The sequence below is a fragment of the Ixodes scapularis genome, unplaced genomic scaffold, assembly GCF_016920785.2.
Source record: "Ixodes scapularis isolate PalLabHiFi unplaced genomic scaffold, ASM1692078v2 PGA_scaffold3__209_contigs__length_174095766, whole genome shotgun sequence".
Classification (NCBI taxonomy): domain Eukaryota; kingdom Metazoa; phylum Arthropoda; class Arachnida; order Ixodida; family Ixodidae; genus Ixodes; species Ixodes scapularis.
Genome location: NW_024609868.1, coordinates 48,524,461 through 48,542,781, shown reverse-complemented (window position 1 = coordinate 48,542,781; position 18,321 = coordinate 48,524,461). Strand labels below are relative to the sequence as shown.

The window sequence follows — 18,321 nt, the reverse complement described above, 5'->3', positions numbered from 1 at the left end:
TCATACCCTTTTAGTGGCAAAAACGCTTTTGAAGCGTTTCTGCATGCCTAAACAACAAGATTTTTTAAAACTTAACCTTAAATCAAGCTTACAATTGCCTAACACTATCACTTACAAAAACCACTCCGAATGACGTCACACCGCAGGTTCCATTTGCGGCCACCATGTGGCCGCAGGTTGGAAAAAAAAGCGTTTTTTATTTTGCGATTACGCAGCGAAATAGAGGTAGTTCGGGGTATGGCGGCACTTTTTCTCTTACTTATGCCGAAGTAAACAATATAAAAAATACAAGCTGCACATTCGTTCAGTGTTAAAATCATTGCACCGCCCCTTTAAGCCTGGTTCAGACAGTTGCGTTTGACCGCGTTTGACTGCGTTGCGGCAGCGAAAAACCAGGACATTCCTACTGCTTATATCGCGTGCCAACATGATTCCTTGAATTAGATTCCACGCTTCATACGAAGCACAGATGTGCCGGTGACTCGCTTTCGGTCCTCGACGCAACGCAGTCAAACGTAAGTGTCTGAACCGGCCTTTACTCTCGGCAAAGAGCGCGATAAGAAAGCGAGCCGGCACGGCAGCCGCGTCATGGCGCTGATAGCACGGACCGGTCGACGGTCCGGCGTTCACCTTCATATCGCCTGCGGGTGTACACAAGCCGTTGAGGCTTACTTTTTGAAGATGTATGCATCGGAAATAAAAATATCCTATTCTGTTCTATTCTATAACCTAAGCCGATCACTATTCAAGTGGATTGCAGCGCAATTTGTCCTTAGAAAAAGGAACCCCACACTTCACAGAAGATTTTTCAGAAACGAAAGGTTCAGCTCTTTGCCTTATTAAGCCATTTCAGAACGTAGGTGCGTGATTTCTTTTTTTTTTTTTCTTATATGTTGTTTTTTTTTGTAACAAATATCGCTGCATACACAAAACAAGAGGAACTGCGAAACATCTTTTAAAGAGATAATATTACGGCGTGCAAGTTTCTCTGCTCCTGCGCACCTTGTGCGCTTGTTTGCCCCCCAAACGCGCCCGGCCCGCGTGCGTTTGTTTACCCCCGACTTCAGCCAATGACTGCGTGCGCTCGGCTGCCTCGTGATCGCGCGTTCACTGCGCGTTCTCTATGTTGCCCTTTCGTTGGCATGCCCTCCTTGGAGTTTTGGTGCGCCAAAGACGTATTTTGAAACACTTGCTCGCCGTGGTATGGCGAGCAAGGGCTTTCGGATAATACCGATGCCGATTCCAAGTGTTTAGCATAAACATCGCGCGTTTAGTTTTAGGAATATCGTTTAAAATCTCGTGCCAAGTCTCACTTACCGCATATACCGGGGTCCCTTCCCAAAGCTGTTTGATAAAGGTCCTCGTCATTTGCCACTACTAATACGTACGGGGACAACTGCATGCCTACGAACGCTGTTCCCAGCAACATGCGGATCAAGGCAGCTTCCATGGCATTCAACTTTCTTGTTCCCGGAATGCGGAGCGGGAAGTGTTGTAAGCAACTAGGGTGTCCTGTCTTTTACTTCAATATGTATACGTGGGCGTTTTCACATGTGTTGAAAAGTTTGCGGAAGAAAACGTTTGTTCCAAATTCAATGACCATTGTAGTTTTTGCTTCCGGTATATACTCAATTGTATTCGGTTTATTTTATTAACACTATTTATTTGCGCATTTACTCCATGAACGACTAAAAATCCTATCCTCTTTAGACGAATTCAGGTATTACTTTCATGGTGCATCTTAGATTTTTTAGCACGCCTTGAACGATGTCGGTAGAAGTTACAAATGTTACGTCATTTCGCGTTATATATATATATGTATATATTAAGAACAAAGGTGGGTGGGTGGGTTTGTGGGTGGATACGTGGGCAGGTGGTTTTATGGGTGGGTGGATACGTGGGTAGGTGAGTAGGTGAGTGCATACGTAGGTAGGTGAGTAGGTGGTGGATACGTAGGTAGATGGGTTTGTGGGTGGGTGGGTGGATACGTGGGTAGATGGGTACGTGAGTGGATACGTGTGTAGGTGGGTTTCTAGGTGGGTGGGTGGATACATGGTTAGGAGGGTACGTGGGTGGGTGGATACGTGGGTAGGTAGGTAGGTCGGTGGATGCGGGAGTAGGTAGACAGGTAGAAATGATATCAATAGAGTGACACTAGAGGCTGACCTCTCCATGAGTGATAATTAATTTTAAACGATAATTCTTAGTGTGTTATTGACCCGCCCCCCGTTTTTATAATGCCCTAATGGGCCCCCAAGGATTAATAAATGAATGAATAAATGGAAATGTTAGTCTATGAACAAATATCTGAATTGTTTAGTCATTCAACAAAGACTCGTCATCATACCGTTCTGCAATTTTCTGTTAGAGCGCCCTATCCTCTCCCGGCCAATCGGCGGAGGGCACAAGTTCCGGCTCCGCGTTTCTTCGCCGTCGGGCGCATATGCCCTCCACTCGCCCGAAAGCGGACCCTCCTAACCAAAGCGCACGCTTGTGACTCAGAAAGCGCAGCGGAAACAGCTAAAACGTCACAAAACACGCAATTTCCGGGAAGCGCTCGACTTTCGCGCGCACAAAAACGCGTTGGTTTGGATCGCGCTTTAAGCGCGAGACACATGCGCGAAAAATCCATCCGATCCGACGTCCGATCCGACAATCCGAACGCCTGATCCGAAAAATTTGGTCGCTTCAGACGTCGGATCGGCGATCCGACGTGCGTCCAACGCGCCAGATCGTTTCGCACGGCGGACGGATTGTCGGATGCGTCCAGCCAATGACAGCACAGCTAGCGCGAACGTCATGATGACGTACTGGGTCTGGCGGGACGAATAAGAAAACGGGACGGGCGACGGGAAGCCGGACGCGTGGATCCCGCTGACCCATTCGAGAAAGATGGCCCCGGCAAAGATTGCACGCGCTAACGAGAACGGGCTCCTAACTTCGCTCGTGTGAGCTAAACCGTCAATCTGGGACCGGTGATCTATGAACGCGGACTTCCCCTGGAGTGTTTGGACCTCCTGGGCGGAGCCGAACGGATCGTCGTGTCGCATGCAAGGTCGGAAGCGTGTGTCTCAAACTGTCGCGTGCGGCGATTCGGAGCGGCGTTCGGACTGTCGGATCGGACGTCGGATCGGACGATTCTGCCGTCCATGTGTCTCGCGCTTTATGGTACGTTTACACTTGCGGATCCGCCAGTGAATCCGCCCAGCTTTTCCCGCTGGGGCGAGATGCTGGGTGGAAAACGCGGCGGCGAGCCGTATACGTGGCTTGCACAGGACGTCATTTCCGTTGCCCTCCAGACAAAAGGGGAAGAAGGAGCTCCCCTCTTATCTGGATCCTCCTTTGTGCCTCCCGGATATGCACAGACGTCGCTGTTCCCCTCCCAGAAGATTATAGAAGATTAACCCGTCACTCAAAATTCTTACAAAGGTAGCTTCCCTCTCCTCCTTGTATATGGTGTTCAAAAGTATGCGATGCGGGGTCAGTGCAAATCAACATTAATTCAATTACTTATAATAGACCGATCTCACTAAGCGTTCGGCGCATGCGTAACGCCGTCATAGTTTTAGTTCACGGGGGGCGAACGCCCGTACATGTGAGGGCTCGTGCCGTCTCGTGCTCCACAAGCGCAGAGCTCCAGCAAGGTTTATTGCACGTGCAGAAAGACTAAAGTTCCCTCGATGCATTGCGGCAGCGCTGGCGTAGTCAAACTGGCTGATGAGATCGATCTATTGAAATAGCTAACGCATTTCGGGTACATTTGCAATAGACCTATTGCTAGATTACCCAAGCATCAAGGATAATGCAGGGATTGGTGCCCCTCGCGTCGCACGTGCTGCCCTCAGCAGTAGTTACTTTTCTAAAGCAAATACCTTAAACAAATGGTATCTTGCACGCGCGTTCGTCGACGCTTTATTTTGGTTATTTACTTCGAATCTTTTATACGGGGAAGGCGTGCGCGTGTGGGCGCGGGGAACACAAATCCCCGCATTCTCCTTGATGCCTATACTGTTAACAAGTGCATGCAAATACACAATACCATAAAGTATGGGTAATTAGGCACATTAATAAAAACACTAATTGACTGAGTGACTGAAAAATTGAATACCATATGTATGTTCTCTTAGATATTATTTATTTTATTTATTTATATTGTACCTACATCGCCCTGTGGTCCTTATTGTAGTTTTTTTTTTAGAAAACACTATGGGACAAGTGGAAAAAGAAAACTGCATTATCATCAATGGACTCAATATTTTCCGGGAGGTCGTTCTACTCTCCCGGTTTTGACAAAGAATGAATTGGCAAAACTGTCAGTCCTGTAAGTGGGTACATCAATTTTTTTAGAATGATCACAGCGGGAGGATACGTAGGATGGCTCCATAAGATAAGTGGCTTTATCAATTCCTGTTATGTTGTGAGAAACATGGTGGAAGATTTTTAGCCTTAGTTTTTTTTTTTTTCTACATTCGAGTGTTTCCCATCATGAGAAACACGGAAACACGGTTAAAGAATTTTGGCCTTAGTGTTTTTTTTTTTTTCTTCTACATTCGAGTGTGTCCCATCCCAGCGTAGCTTTCATATCTGTAACATTAGCATAAAGGCCATAATTGTTCAGTACGCAGCGAGCGGCCTGGTTTTGAACTTTTTCTAGTTTATTGATAAGAATGTCGTGATAAGAGTCCCACAGAACGCACGCGTAATCAAGGATTGTTCTGACCAAAGGAAACAAAAGTGTTTCTTTAACGTTTTGTCACGCGGATCTAGAATTTTGGCGGATAAAATTAAACATTTTACTAGCCTTGCCAATTGCATACTTTCTAAATGGCTGTTCCGTTTTAGGGAATCTGCAAATAGCACTCCTAGATAAACATACTCGAACTAGGGAGCCTTCATGTGCGCTTTGCTAGGGTGATGCCATTCTTTGTAATACCACTCGCCGACAAACCAGCAGCCATTTTGTTCCTCGGCGATAATCCATGGGGCTTATAACCCTCCCGGAAACAAGCACCTTATCTCAGAAGTTCGGAGCCGCGTTGTGGAACCCACGGAGGGAGGATTATCATTTTCCCCCTCGGATGGGATTACCGATGGACACAAAGGCCACTTTCCCGCGCGCGGGGAAACAATGAGAGGAACAAAATGGCGGTGGAAGAGGGTTGTGGGAAAGGGAAACAGGCAGTTGGCATCACTCTATGCGAAGCGCACATGAAGGCACTCTAACTCGAACACAATACATGGAATGTTACAGTTCATCAGGTAGGTTTGAAAATCGTGCAGCTTGCTTCTCAAGAAACGAATATATTTGCATTTACTTAAATTTATGCTCATTTTCCATTGATTGCACCGAGAAGATAAAATGTTTACATCGGTTTGTAATATGGCTAGGTCGTCTGACGTGTTTATTTCTCTGTATAATACGCAGTCGTCGGCGAACAGTTTAGTATGAGACTATATTTTCGGTGATTTGATTACGTGTATAAAGAAAAAAGTAGAGGCCCTAAGACACTCCCTTCTGGCACTCCCGACGAAACCCGAGTTGATACGGATATAGTACCGTTTAGGACAACACGCTGCTCTCGACCTTCTAAATAATTTCGTATCCAGTTCAGGACATTTGGATCTCTGTTTATAAAAGTCAACTTATACATTAATAACTGTTGTGGAACCGTGCCAAATGACTTGCGAAAGTCTAAGAACACGCAGCCCACATATTTTCTGCGGTCTAGTGATCTGGATATTCGATGATAAAATTCTACTAGCTGAGTGTTGGAAGAGTAACCGCTTCGGGAAAACATGCTCTGAGGGGGAAAAGAAGTGTGTCGAGTCCAGGAACGAGTAAAGGTTACTATAAATAATGTGTTCAAACAATTTACACGAGATCGATATTAATGAAATAGGGCGATATTTTTCAACACCGGTTTTATACCAGGATTAAAAAACAGGCGTAAATTTCGCCATCTTCCAATCCACTGGAACAATCCCTGGGTTTAATGATTCGTTGAATATAACAAAAATATAACAGGCTACAGATTCACTACACTTAAGGAAAACAACAGAGGAAATTTCGTCAGGTCCAACGAAGTTGCTTGCATCAATTCCGCGCAGCAACCCCACATTATCGTTCATTTCAATTGTAATGATGGGCATTGCGCTTTGCTGCGTTTGGTAAGCCACTGGAGATACTAGATGCGGAGTCTTTTCCAAAAATACTGACTTAAAATACGAGTTAAAACATTCAACCTTCGCGTTACTATAGACACCACTGTACCACTATCAACTGCCAACGCAAGAATAGAAGTGTCTTCCTTTCCGTTCGCATTAAGAAACTTCCAGAATTCTTTAGAGTTTCTTTTTAGATTTTCGTTAAACTTGTCAGAGAACACTTCTCTGTTTATTTTTGCTTTGCATTTGAAGAAGCTAATTGATTTCTTTGTACTTCTGCTCAGCTTGGGCTGACCAACTTTTGGAAAGTTTTTTGTAAGCAAGCCTTGTTTCACCTATTGTATGCGAATTTCGACATTAAACTAAGGTCTAATGTAGTTTTACGCTTCCTTATTTGTTTCGATGGAATATACACCTCCTCAAGCTCTAGCACATTGTTTCTAAAAGCGCGCCATTAAGTTTCGACGTCATTATTTTCTCATAGACGACTGTATGTACAAAAATAGGATTCAGGTTCTGCATCGATCCCGTCGAAGTTGCCTTTGTCGGGAAGAAATACGTTCCGCGAACACTCCGCTTGCTTTCGCGTTCCGGGCTCCGAGAGCTTGGCAACAACCGCGCAATGATCACTTATGCCGTGAAGTACAGTAACCTTGGATACAACACCAGGAAAATTGCATAGAATCAAATCCAAAACAGCATTCGCTCGAGTAGGTTTTTTTAAAACATATGGTTCGAATCCAAATACACCAATCATGTCAGCAAACATTGAGTAAGCGAGGAGCCCATGTAGCAAGAACTTTATCAGACCAACTGAATCCTAGCAGATTAAGGTCTCCTTCCAAGAATACGCTACCTGGAATTGTCGTCAAGTCACCTTATTTGTCTATCGAGTACGTATCACTATCTGGGGGGCGATAAAATGTACCAAAAGGCTCGAGGTTGACCTAGGCACTTCTTATGAGTTGTGAATGCGAAGGTGTGCAAGCCTCTCGTCCGCTCCCTTATTTCTTCTGCTGAGTACATTTCGTCGCCGGTCAGCACGCGCACTCTCCTTAGCGCGCTGACCTTGTTAACGGCCCGCTGACGGACACGCAGCACCATGGGGTGAGGGGTCGTTGAAACTGACGCGCAGCGGCCAATTTGGAGCCTCGTCGACGCGCGGCAGCCAATGGGACCGAAGGCGAAATCCATCAGCTTTACTCCGCTCCTTTGGGATCGGGGAAACGATAGGGTGCCGTTGTCTAGGCTTTTCGCGTGGTTTCATAGCTGGGAGCTGACTTCACTTAAAGAGATACTACCGCAAAATTTCGGCGCTCATTTTTTGGTCTTTATGGGTTCAAAGGAGCAGTATCACATGGAACATACCAATATCTTGTTAAAAAATGAAAGCCGCTTACAACTCCCTGTAACGCCGAATTAGAGCGCAGCTCTTGAGGAGGAGGAGGGAAGGGCACTGGGGGGGGGGTTAAACTAACCAGGGGGGGTCACGTTACCTTGGGGGTCACGTGACCCCTAATGCCGATGATGTCATCACTGACGTCACTGATGACGTCATCAGTGACGATGACGATGCGGGTACCGATGACCTCATTAGTGACGTCACTGATGACTTCACCAGTGATGATGACGATGACGATGCGAATGTCGGTGACGTCATCAGTGACGTCGCTGATGACGTCATCAGTGATGATGACGATGACGATGCGGATGCCGGTGACGACATCAGTGACGTCACTGATGACGTCATCAGTGATGATGACGATGACAATGCGGATGTCGGTGACGTCATCAGTGATGATGACGATGACGATGTGGATGCCGGTGACGTCATCAGTGATGATGACGATGACGATGTGGATGCCGGTGACGTCATCAGTGATGATGACGATGACGATGCGGATGCCGGTGACGTCATCAGTGATGACGATGACGATGTGGATGCCGGTGACGTCATCAGTGATGATGACGATGACGATGTGGATGCCGGTGACGTCATCAGTGATGATGACGATGACGATGTGGATGCCGGTGACGTCATCAGTGACGATGACGTCATCGGGGGGTCACGCGACATCGGCGGGGGTCACGTGACCTCGAGGAGGGGGTTACGTGACCTCAGGGGAGTCACGTGACTTCGGGGGGTCACGTGACCCCCCACGAGGTCACGTGACCTTGGTGGGGGGCTCGCGCGGTGCATTATGGGACATTTCCCATGATGCACCGCGCGGTTACGCCGACGCCGACGGCGACGGCGACGCCGCTCAAGCCGGAAACGGGCCCCTAAGAGCTGCGCTCTAAAAAGTCTCGAAAAGGAATCTTAAAACGAATTAAACGATTAGCAAAGAGATCCTGGTGGATGTCGCTAACATCTCGCTTGTAATGCCCGTCTAGAAACCTTGACGGCTAGTGACGGAGATTATCTTGCCTCCGGCCACGACGAGAGAAGAGGGAAAGGAGGAACTCCCCTCTTCCCGAAAATGCCTTTTGTGTGTCGCAGAAGTCGCTATTGTCCCCCTACAAGATTATAGAAGATTAACCCGTCACTCAAAATTCGTATAAAAGCAGCCGCTTCGGTAGCTGGAACGACTAGGCCATCCTGTCGACGTCAGCTTCGCCGTAGCTTTGCTCGTCCCGAGACGACCTACGTCACGATTGCGTTGGATGTCACGTGGTCTCCGCTGGGCCTTCTCCGAGCGCTTGCCAGAGTGGGCCGTTTATAACGAAAAATACAGTCACCAGACTCAATATAAAAACGTGCGATTGTCATTTACGATATTGTGGATGATATTCAACCTATTTTTGAACACGACGGGAATATTTCAGATTTAGTTGAAGTATCCCTTTAAAAAAAGGATTTAAGGTGCCTTTTTTTCCATTCAAACTGATGACGTCGGCTCGCTCCATTGGACCAGTTAATGCTTTCGCATTAAAAACTGAAGTGGTCCCCTTAGGTAAAAGTACATGACATCACACAGACTCAGTGTTGTTTTGGTAAGAAAACCAGTTCACTGCTACTCCAGAGCAAGCACACACCACCTCCGTGTCCATTTCTGTCTTTGAGGTATACGGTAAAACCAACAGGAAAAACTTCGGAATCGGTAACCGAGTCATGTAGCCAAATCTGTTCCCAAAATAGCTTTGGGTTTGATCGGCTCGACTACAGATAAGAAACCGTCCACTTAATTGTTTTTATGCTACGGAAGTTCACGTGTAATACCGAAGCGTCTACATGTGATAAAGCGGCATTTTGACATACATTTCTCGCACTGCGTTAATCCTGCTGAATCGGTGCAGCCTTTTTACGAACGAGTATACAGGCATGCTTCGTTCAAAATCCCAGGTATATATGTCTCCGCAGATAACAAGCTTGTCGTTGGTAAGACATACTTTGGGATTCTTATCTTGTCTTTTTTCTTTGTAATAGTCCCATAGCGTGTGCCTTTTTTCTCTGATGAGGGCACTGAAATCGTCGGAAATGCTGTAAGCAGCGTTTTTGAATTGACACGCGTTGCGTATGATGTTGTCACGTTCTTTCCAATTTTGAAAGTTTGCTATAATCGGCCGACAGCTATGTCCCTTGAAAGTACCTAGACGGTGGGCTCTTTGTATTGAGGTGATATCAATACATAGATTACCTTTACATATGCGTCTAAGGAGAGTTTCCAATTCCTCCCATGACTCCAGCATTGTGCCATCAGGTATGCAAAAAAACAAAACAAAAAAAAACAAAAAAAAGAAAGAAACAGCAACACCAAGTTTGTTTTGCGGCCCTGATTTTCAAGGTCGTCGAGTCTTGTTTCCAGCTTTCTTCCATTTTCTTCAACATCTGAGATCTGTTGTTCAAACTGCTTGTTCTTTGCAATTAAATTCCCTATTTTGTTGTGAAATTTTCTTTGTTTTTTTTGTTTTTAATAATATTTACCTTTGCGAGGACATTTCTTTTTTATTTTTACCGCTTTGCAGTTTAGTTAACATAGATTGTAGGAGTTCCATTTGTTCCTTAGTTGCAGGACCAGGATTAGTTTATACGTCGCCACTCAGCCACAGCAACAAGAGCAGAAACAGCGCTTTTTTCCCGTAGTGTAGTTAGCGTCTATTACCCACTATGGCATGAAAGTGCCTATTCCTAGTGCTCGCAATCAAGAATAGGAGGTTGGGTGGAGCTGGCAGGAAAATCCCAAGAGGACGGAAAGGGCCAGATGGGAAATCACTAACCTGCATCAAAAAAGGTTTGCCTGAGCACATGACCTCATTCCTGCCAGTTATGAAACCCAGGGGTTCCGTGACAAGCGTCGGCTTATATGCTGACTCGAGCAGTCGATTCAATTGGCATGAAGTGACTGGTGGGTGGGAGCTCATTCTTCTGTTTTATACCTGACCTGATACTAGTGAAATATTTTACAACGTTTTGTCCATCGACATTTTTTTACTTTTCAATATTTTACCACATTTTTATTATTATCTTGACACATTTTTTATGGGTACGTTTTGCAACAATTTCATTAAATTACGAGTAAATTGTAACAGGCAAAGGAATTTCTACACAGTCAAAAAGTATTCAAGATTATCAACTATTCAAAATGCGCACGCTTTCTCATGTTACAATCATGTTAAAGGTCGCTAACATTTTCCACGGGCTCATGCAGAACATGAGACATCCTCAGGTTAATCACTCAAGCTTGCATCGTCACCGACCGTGGAATATTAACGTCCCTTAGGCAATAAAAGTGTGTCATGTTTGCTTACGTTTCTATTCAACAATGATGCACTGCCGCCTGCATCCGCAAAGTCAACGGCCAATTGACGTAATTGTTTCCGGCGACCTAAATGATTTTGTTAGATCGATGTATGTTTGGTTCATAGGAGCGATATCGTATGAACTGTGATGTTTTTGTTAAAGTTGTCGTTTCCCCTTTGCTATATATATATATATATATATATATATATATATATATATATATATATATATATATATATATATATATAAGTAAAAAAGCCATCGAGGTTCAAACAAACTTGGATAGTTTAATCCGACGTTTCGGGGGAGGGGGGCACTCCTTCTTCAAGCGTGAAGAAGGAGGGTCCCCCTCCGAAACGTCCGATTAAACTATCCAAGTTTGTTTGAACCTCGGTGGCTTTTTTATATGCGAACGCCTCGGCTCCCTACAACTTAAAGATTTCATATATATATATATATATATATATATATATATATATATATATATATATATATATATATATATATATATATATATATATATATATTTATTTATTTATAATTGCGGTAAATGATTTTCCCGGCTAATCATTAATTTACTTCAAGTTTTCAAACTTGACATTTTTCCGCATTTAAATTTTAACATACAATTAAGATATGGTTTTTTTTTTCTTTTTATACGATTGTCGGGGGAGTTATGGGACCATGGTTCCTTCCAGAGGGCATCTTTGTTACCCATGCTACGTCGCTGAAAAGATATTTTTATCAAAGGGTCCACTGCAACCATGCTAGTTTTTAGTGGCTGATGAAACGTAAGTACATTTTTTTTTGTATTTCGTATCAGTGTTAATTTTAACTGTTTAATGTCGTCCATAATTTGTGAAGTTCACAAAGCAAGATATTCTGTTACCTAAGAAAACTAAAGCCCGGCCTGCCAAAAACTATACGCATGCGCATGCGCATGCGCATGCAGTACGCATGCTTTGAACTTAATATTTAACAGAAAGAAAAAACACTTTTATTAATAATCGCTTAATGTCGACAGACTGGCTTTGTATTCCGTTTTAGCTTTTTTTTTTTCTTTCATGAAGGGGATCGCAGCAGCTGTTCCTCTATTGCGGTGCTGAACGCAGCTGGGTAAAACCCCGGCCGTGTCACATGGCATTTTGATTCCCGGAAGAGAACATTTTGGGTAGCAAGGAGGACGAGGCATCGCTGACCTTAGACGGGATAATATATTTACCCTTCAGTTTTACATTGAATGCCAAACAGCAATTTTTATTCTGCAATGCTTGGTTGGAGAGAACTTCATTTTTCCATTTTGTTTTGGCTTTCTACTTACAACTCTGCATCTACGCTGCACTTCACAGCGACTCAACCTTTCACGTATACTAAAAGTTTTGTGTAGATCTAGGAGGAAATAAAATTCGTTCTTAAACACATTCCTTCAGCTCATCTCGTAATCTTCGGAAACATTCTTGTGTAGCCACGCACGAACGCCAAAACACAAGATAATGCATTTCAAAATACGTCGAATGATTTCGCTACATTGGAGGAGTGCGTCTTGTTTTTATAGACGAGTGAGAATTCTGAATTAATTATGAGCTGGTGATCTGTATGCTTTATTAGCCAATGGCACCCCCAAAAGAAGTTGTACCTACCCTTCCTGGCTCTACAAAGATATCCGAAAAGCACAACAAACAAAACAAAAACGGGAGATTGTCCCCGAACAAAATTGACATAACGGAGTCTACATCAATGACTTCCAAAAAAGTTATAAAATAGACTAGTAAAGTCACAAGAATTTGTGTATTGGAAATTTTATATTACGCATATTTTAAATTTGTATATTATATTAAGGTGTGCTAGTCGGATAAGCTTTATGAACAATAAATAGCGCGAAGGACAGACAAGGGTATGCACATTTACAAATATTTACATGAGATACGAAAAATCTATTGATGTAGCAATGCGCCGAGAAACTGATGGCGAATAGACCCTTTCCGAAATTAAGTCTGGCCACTTTGATCACTATCATCATCTGTGGAACGGCGCCCGTGCCATACCAATGGCGGCCTTCTAGTGACTGATAAAGGAAGACGTTGAAGATGCTACTAAGCGGATGATGCGAGGCCTGTACATTCGGGGGGTCAGTACGACGCGACGTTGGAATGGAACACAAGAGCTATAGTAAGCGTTTATTTCTAATAACTCAGATTTAGTCAATCTGTGGGCGGCACACAATCGGCTTTAAAGCACTTTGGTGTATAGAATTTTCTCGAGGCATCTGGGTGGGTTGGAGCTTTGTTCTAAATGCAGGTTCTTGGTCACCATCGAACGGAAAGTGATCGAGAAAGAACTCACACTGAACAATTCCGCCGTTGACTTGCGAAAGTGACGGTGCCGATACAAGTTCATTTCCACCATCGATATGGCAAAACCTAACCTGCTCTACAAACCACCAGGCGGCACTGAATTTCGGAAAGGGTCTATTCCACTGGTCATTTTGAACCAGTGATATTGGATGTAGCGCGCCGGGATTAACTTTTCTGGAGCGCGCCTATCTCACTGGGTGATCGGGGTCGAGACGAACGTACTCCACTCGTCGTTTTAAATCAGCTCCCACTCCAGATCTCGATCCGGCTCCGAAAAAGCCGCGCCACCGATTTTGGTGGATTCCACCGGGAGCCAGTCTGGCCAGCCCTTGGCGAGCAAATAATATAGGGATCCCACTCAAGACCACTTCCGATAATCAGGCGTTGGCAGCGCCCGAGAACAATATGGTGAAGTATAGCTTTTTCCTTTTGTTTATTGGTTTATTTAAACTGTCTCAATAGTACTGATTGATTATACTTACTTTAAAAGTTTTGGAAAACGTTCAGAACCGCGCATAACCATAAATTTATATAGTAAGGCAAATGTAGCAGTGGCCGTTAGCCACCCCTAGGCCCGTTGGCACTGTTGGCCTTCAAGGGTTCACTACCCTGCGCCCCTCCGAAGCCATGCTTCTAAACTTCAGCGGTCCCGCTGTGATCGCTCTGCGAATATCGATTTCTAGACGGCCTTTTCTTGCAGTTAGCCTCGCTTTCTGTTTAAATTTGACGTGCGTTTACGAATCACGATGCTAATTCGTTCTAAAGGGGCCTGCTTGGGCAGAAGCCGACAAGTCGACTCATTTGGCCGACTGTGATGCTGCTTCAAATTCGTTACCGGTTGGTGCATACATCTTTTAAAAAGTTCGTGCTGCGCCCTCCGCGCAAGGCCAGACACGAGTGTGCTTTCTCGAACGCAGTGCACATCGGGCGTAGCCGGTTAACGTTTTTGATAGCATGTGTTAAAGTGCTCTGTACGACGTGACTAGAATAGGCGACTCGAACGTAAACAATTAATTTTGTTCACGCTTTACAATGTCTGCGTAACTTTCGTGGAACTAAGGTTTCACACCACCTTACAGAGAAAATAAAAAGCTCCTTGGAAAATCCCGTTATACACGAACTTTTTGTGCTAATCTGCAAAATAATAATAATAAAACAAAGCATCAAATTACCTGCTTACGGAAACAAAACAAAAAACTGTACCGCTTGATAAAGTCAATTTACCAGTTATTATATTAACATACATGCAAAGAAATTGAGAGGGTACAAACCTCTTAATTGACTTGTAACCCGATGTATCTCTCATAAAATTGAATGCAGAGATACCTCTAGAAATAGCTTATTTCATATATGTCAGCTTCTGAGATTCACGCTGGACCTCTCTTGTCAGGGTTCCTTGTGGGCATGGCAGCGTCTCTCTTCCTATTAGCGGCGAGATGTTTTGGTGGCGCCCTCCTATGGTTCCCCCCTTGTGACGTCATTACCTTGCAAACAACAAGTTCAATTGTGTTTGTAATTAGCATGGTGGAAGCTTGAAATCATTGCGCTCTCAAAGGAACACTGCCAGCACCGTCAAAATTAGTTCTTTCATTTCTCTTATTTCCGTGGATGATAAATCCCCTTTCCGACGTCATAGTCAGCGTTCGGCCAATAATGCAAGGCCGACCACAGCGACGCTTTCGGTCGCGCACGGGGCTTATTCACCGTCGAACAAGGGTCGAGCCCTAGACGGCATCTATCTCGGCTAAACATGCCACACGGTAAGGTCCACAATAACCCTTACTCTTATATTAATATGTTCCTGCACAAAAATAAAACGTTATGTTGTTGTGTTTTTGATCGTTGTGAGTTGCAGGTTTTTTGCCTTGTGTGGCCGTTTTCACAAAAAAAAAAAAACGATAAAAAAAAAGCTTTCCACAATAACCCTTTCGCATGATACAGTATGATTTGCAACTAATTACAATAGTTTATTATTCAGCTTTTGGCGAGCAATTTTCGCTTGGAATATGTTGCCATCAAGCGGAGAGGCACAACGGCGCATGCGCGTCAGACTCCCGCAAGAACGAGGGCTGCTTCCCGCAGTGCTTGGCAAGAAAATGGCATACCATCGAGATTCACACATTTATCAGCGACCTCCGCAGTTCACCGTTGTTCGTTGTTCGGAAGCGCCATAATTTACGCAGTGAATGTTACGACAATGTGAAATGCGGGACATTTTGAAGATTTGGGAATTTCTTGCGGGACGCTTGACACGAGCCATCAATACGGGACAGTCCCGCAAGTCGCGGGACGGGTGGTCACCCTAGGTACAAAACGAGTTTTTATAGGCAAGGGCTAATTTGTAACTATAGTGACTGGTAATTTGCTCACTATTAAATTTTTTAAACAATGGTTTCGTATGACTGTCATAGCTAGTTTGACATATCATACGAATCACTCTCTTCTAAAGAATATCAATTTGATTTATATTAGTTTATTTATATTTGTTTTATCTATATTAGGTAGAAATGTTGTGTCCGCTCCGAGATACACACAACCTCATTTTAGGTAGCAGGGGCATTTTCTGGTCATCATTGCTATTATCGTGGCCAGTATGAGCTGAAACGCCTTGATCTGTGGTGCGCAGCAGTATCAGAGCCGTGTATCATATTTTTTTCTGAAAACTGCGATGCCCGCTGTGGCTTTTTGTCCTGCGCTCGTGGTGATACTCTGAACCTATGTGTCATCTATTAGTGAGGAAGTAAAGGTAATATACCTTTGCTTAATTGAGCCACAAAACGTCACGGCATAAATCTACCGCACACTTTCTTGAAACAATGTTTTTGGAGCCCTGACCTATGATCATGCAGTGATCAGTCCACTCTTGAGTGGCTCAATTACAAATATCGCTGCATTCGTAAAAAAAAAAAAAGAAAAAAAAAAGATTGGTGTGTGTGTACGTTTATACAGCCTGGAACTTATAGTCTGCCTCAACAGGCGACTTGTCTCCCAGCTGATGAGAAATTTAGCCAGTGCACTACAACCGCTAGCCTTGGGTCTTGAATGTGCGTCACGCAGTAGTGATACACGAACGACCGCGGCCGGCACGACGCTCATCCAGATCGAAACGGGCACGGTGAGGATTGAACACAGAATTCCTTGGGTTCTGCAGCGTGAACTTTCACCCCACGTGCTCCGAGCTGGTGTGCGCTAGCCCACTCGGCCACCGATCCCCCTCTGCGTTCGTCAGATACATTAGAAACCGTCAGAAGTCCCAATAGAAGTGCGCCACATATTTGAGCATTAAAGTATATCGGTTATGAACTGCATAATTTATGCCGGCCGGGATGAAGGTCAACTTAGTGATGAAGCACACAACTGGCGTTCTCGGGCAGCAAGGTATGAAAAGAACCGCCAGTTGGTCCCAGCGGTGTCCGTGCACCCTTTCCAATTGAGAAGGCTGCACGTTTATATCCACGGGCAATTCTGGATCTAAGTGTATATCCACGGGCAAGCAAGACACGGGGCATGACTTTCTAAAACTTTGTTCATCATTAGTCAAAGGTGTCAGAAACTTCCAACACAATTTCACACTTCACTTCACAAAGATATCATATCCATTTTTGTTTTCAGCTTGAAAGACTTTTTTTCTGTATTATAGTACATTTCTGTTGTATTTCTTGAAAATAGCAATGTTGTTTACATCTTTTACACCTTATTTATCTTACATATTTTTTTTGCTTCGTACAAATAAAAAAGTATGTTCATACCATAGCTTAGAAGCCAAAGCAAATCAGAAGTAGAGAAAAAAATCTATACAAGCATTTTCGTGTAACAGCTAGATGCTACAATTCTGTGCAGTGTGATGTAAAAACACAGTGATCACAGCATTAATGTCAAACAAAATTAAAGTGGTGTGTACGGTACAAGTTTGGGGAAGTCAGAGTTTGTAACTGCTTACTTGTGCTTTGATTATAATACCGTCACCTAGCTGTGTTTGGAGATTTGTATTTGTCCTTTGTCCCTCTTGTTCCCGTCCTCCAGGCGATTATTTTCGTCGTCTTGCTTGTGCTTGCTGCAGATGAGCCGAGTCGTTCTGTTTGTTGTTTGCTGAAAGCAGAGTTTCTAAAATAGGTGTGTAAACTGCTCGACACGCCAAGGTCTCGCTCATAGGCACACTTGAAAGTGTTTGCATGGGCTATGACTATCATTAGAAGCTGGACTTCATGAAGTATTAGGTCATAGTGGTGTGGAAGCATAAGCCATTGTCTCTGCTAAAATGTTTGGGCCATAACTGTACGGGTGTGCAGTTTTGTATATCTGGGAAAATGAGGGTTGAGTAACTCGTCTTCCTCATGATCAACATTATCGAGCCTTCATCAGCCATTCGTCAGAAAGGAAATTTTTAGGACATCTCTAACACGAAGTCATTGCAGGCATATGTGAAGGCACCTTGAAGAAAAACCTTATGCAGGTTGGCCAGGTCACAAACTGTAAAAGGACTTTGATCATGTTCTGATATGTGCAAGTATTCTCGTCATTCGGCACCTTGCTGTGTTAGCCAATTGACAAGAACAAGGCCAATTCCCTCAAAACCTTACTAGTATATAGTGTTGTCCATTTCTGTTCATGAAAAGAACATTAGCAGGGTTTGCTACGGCTATGAAAAATAAACTAACCATTCCTTATATTTAGAGACATTGCTTGCATCGGTTGCTATGGATCGGTTGGCTATATTAAATTTGTAATTTTATTCAAACTGAGCTGGTACTTTCGACATGCTATCTGAACAGTATAAGCATGAAGGGCCTGCTATGCTTATTTGAAATGCTGTCCAGCTTGTGAAGAACATCTGGGTCAGACCAATGCTGGAGAACGAAGTTTAAGTCTCAGTCCCTGAGGTCTAAGAACTGTGTAGACATTATGAAGCTTCCGGGGACCACAGAGGACAAGGACGAGTGTTTCAGCTGATATTACCACGAGCGCAGCTGACCAAGCAACAGCGCGCCCGTGATCCACCGGTTATCGCGCTTGTTTTCCACGCAGAGGCCCAGGGTTTGATTATTCTGGCCGCGTCTAAAC

The 18,321-nt window shown here is 44.1% G+C and overlaps 1 protein-coding gene across 1 annotated transcript in view; it reads right to left on the bottom strand.

The window, feature by feature from the left end:
- Positions 1-1,450, bottom strand: part of LOC120841968 — a 30,149-nt gene extending 28,699 nt beyond the window's left edge. Inside the window, exon 1 of the mRNA XM_040212962.2 lies at positions 1,318-1,450. Within this exon, the coding sequence (XP_040068896.2) occupies positions 1,318-1,450 (133 nt within the window). The remainder of the gene's footprint in view (positions 1-1,317) is intronic.
- Positions 1,451-18,321: the final 16,871 nt, after the last annotated feature.